Source organism: Hyalella azteca, unplaced genomic scaffold (assembly GCF_000764305.2).
Source record: "Hyalella azteca isolate HAZT.00-mixed unplaced genomic scaffold, Hazt_2.0.2 contig9829, whole genome shotgun sequence".
Classification (NCBI taxonomy): domain Eukaryota; kingdom Metazoa; phylum Arthropoda; class Malacostraca; order Amphipoda; family Hyalellidae; genus Hyalella; species Hyalella azteca.
This window is the reverse complement of record NW_025939889.1, coordinates 12,750-15,576: the sequence shown is the minus strand read 5'-3', so window position 1 is coordinate 15,576 and position 2,827 is coordinate 12,750. Positions and strand designations below refer to the sequence as shown.

Genomic DNA, 2,827 nt, shown 5'->3' with positions numbered 1-2,827 from the left:
GAACAATTATTTGCAAATTATTCCTGCGATTCACATTTTAATTAATTTGCGATATTACATCACACACCTGCTATTACTACATCGATGAAGATTTACTAGCTAAAAGACAAAACATTTTGGAGCATGATTGACTTAATGTCACAAGCGAGGACATCAATATATGTACCATACTGGTAGCTCGCTCTCGACGACATATGGCTTACTCCAATTGAACCCCATCGCACGGAGTATCTTTCGTGCAAAATGTTGGCAGTTGTTTAGCAAGCCGTCAAATCGGCTGTGAACTAGTGCATTGAACGCTGTCTTCAACACAAGGATGAGATCCTCAACTGTCTCAAGATCATCGTTCTTGCCAAGAGACTCTGATTTAATACCGCAGTTGCCACTGATACGTTTTTCTTTCATGGATTTCTCAATGACTGCTCTTTCTTCAAGACTTCTTTGAACCAAAATACCCTCTTCATATCGCTCGAAGGACCAGTATGCTCGCCCAATGCGTATAGTTACATATACATGATATGCACCAAAGAGACTGCCTAAAACCCTGTTGCTCGCTGTTGAAGACTGGCTGCTTCCCAGAGGAACACTGTGTACCTTAACCGCACCCACATCTGCACCATCAACTTTGGCGCACTTCGTCATCACTTCCCACATCAGACGCAGAGGTATTTGCTGGATGTCTCCAATTTTTCGGTTTGCTCTCGCGTCGAAAAAAATTGGCGATGGTGGAACTGCAAGATCTGAATAAGCGACACAATCAGCATATTTTTTATTTCCTGTTGCCATACTCGCATGAGAAATTGAAGTGAGAATATACCTCGCACAAATACTCTGATACTTAACAGGCAGGAGTCGCCAATAAGTTTTTTCATGAATTTTTCGATTTCTGCTTCTCCTGACAATTTTTTTGCACCAAAATATAATCATTATAATGCTCAAAGGACCACCAAGCTCGACCAATATGTATGGTTACAAACAAATGATCTACACTGCAGGTAACGCCCAAAGCAAACCACCGCATAAAAGACGTCTGGCAGCTTTCCGGCTGAACAGTATATATATATGCACCTTTTAACTTCACCCAAATCTGTACCTTCTGGTCTATTGAAACGATACATCGTTTCCCACAGTTGACCTGGCGATATCTTGTCGACTTGTCCGGTTTCTTGCTCTGTTCTCGGATCGAACAAGATCCGAAGATGAATCTGAAAGGTAATGTCTGAATTAATGACCCGATGAGCTTCTTATTTTTTTAGATGTAAAACTTAAGAAATTAAAAGTATAAGATAGGTACACAAGTGTAATTGAAGAGGGTAAGTATCTTAAAGAGAAGAATGCAGTTAAAAATTCGGAAAGATATTTCTAATAATTTTTCAAAATTCGTGCCAATCTTGAACCAATCTCTAAAAAAATATTAAAACCAGTACGGAAAGATGCCGCAAAATATGTCTTAGCAATTTTCATGATAATTCCATGAAGCAATCATTCACAGTCTATAAATCCTTTACCTCTAACAAAATTAGCATTTGTAACTATTGAGATAATTTATCGACTGTTGTCTTCACATTGAAACCGAATCACTGAAATCTCACCTTCCAAAATGCCAACCAAAATTCTGCTTAAGTAAAAGAATCCTCAAATTTTTCTTTGGCGAAATTCTCAACTGGTGCTCCAGCCTGCACAAAATTAGACCAATGTAAGAGAAGTTCACTCACAGACCCCTGAATGATGATTCAGAATTTTCCAAGGAGATTTGTAAGCAGAAAAGCGAAATTTATAAAAGAATGAAAAAAAAAGAATCGCACAAATTCAGTAATGAAAATATGTTGTAAAAGGTAGCTGATTACAATTTTAATTCGTAAATGAGCAGGGTTTAAAATAGAAATTATTAAGATACATTGTGAAAGTGAAATAAAGCAAAACAAATTGTTAAGCAGGGTGAATAGTAATTTTAAAAGAGTTGAGGTGTAGTTTATAACGATGAAGTGGAGCGAGGAGAGAATGAATGTGTCGAATTTCACGCCTATGTTATTATCACTGCGATAATGAGCAATCAATTATGACGCCAATAATATAATTAGTACAATCAATATGACTCACTACGAATGCGTATGTTCTTTCCGTTTTTATCAAATTATTGAACGTTTGCACAGAAATCTAACTCGAATGAACCGTTGTACCGATCTGAAAATTTCTTCTCTGATGATTCAATTTTGTAAGTAAAATTACACTAATAGAGATGCTTTTGGATTAAAAAAATGAATAATGATCAATGTGATGATATATTATTAGCAAAGGGTGACGACAATTAAAAAAAGGGGCTGTGACAGTGATGGCACTGGTCGACAAGAAACACAAAAAAATATAAAAAATGGTTCTGGACTAAATGAATGTGAGTATAGGGAATTCGATCATGCTGAACTCGAATCTGATATAAAAAGTACTCCTCGCCGCAAACAGATTTGAGGAATCAGAAAACATTGGCTTCATCAATGCTTATAGTTTAAGCTGAAGATGTAAACTCTTCTCCAGAGCCTTAGGATACAGCAGAATCGCAGAGTAAAAAAATTGTATTTATCTTTGCACCATAAAGTACTTGATTTAATGAAGTCACAATTTTACTTAGTTTTGCGCGCCATATTTAGCACCTTGTATTGGGTTGTGATGAAGCGCCGTTAATGCAGCGAAAACCTTTTTTTCTATTATACCTGTGGACTTTATACCCCTATCAGTGTGAAAAAACTGTTAAAAAGAATGATAAATTTGTTTGTATGCATTCCTTTAGGTGCCGTATTGGTGATCAATATAAAAAGATGTCCCTTCACGA

The 2,827-nt window shown here is 36.5% G+C and overlaps 1 protein-coding gene across 2 annotated transcripts; it reads right to left on the bottom strand.

The window, feature by feature from the left end:
- On the bottom strand, positions 1-1,779 carry LOC108673342. Of its 2 annotated transcripts, XR_001930975.2 has the most exons (3): positions 1,593-1,779; positions 1,094-1,205; positions 1-740 (listed from the first exon to the last, which is right to left on the bottom strand). XR_001930975.2 is itself a non-coding variant. In XM_018161149.2 (2 exons), the coding sequence occupies exons 1-2, from the start codon at positions 1,116-1,118 to the stop codon at positions 154-156; spliced, it is 612 nt and encodes a 203-aa protein (XP_018016638.1). In that variant the 5' UTR covers positions 1,119-1,201; the 3' UTR covers positions 1-153. The 2 variants fall into 2 exon arrangements, 1 of the variants encoding a protein (XP_018016638.1); XM_018161149.2 differs by lacking the exon at positions 1,593-1,779 and having other exon boundaries at positions 1,094-1,201.
- Between the last annotated feature and the right edge of the window lie 1,048 nt (positions 1,780-2,827).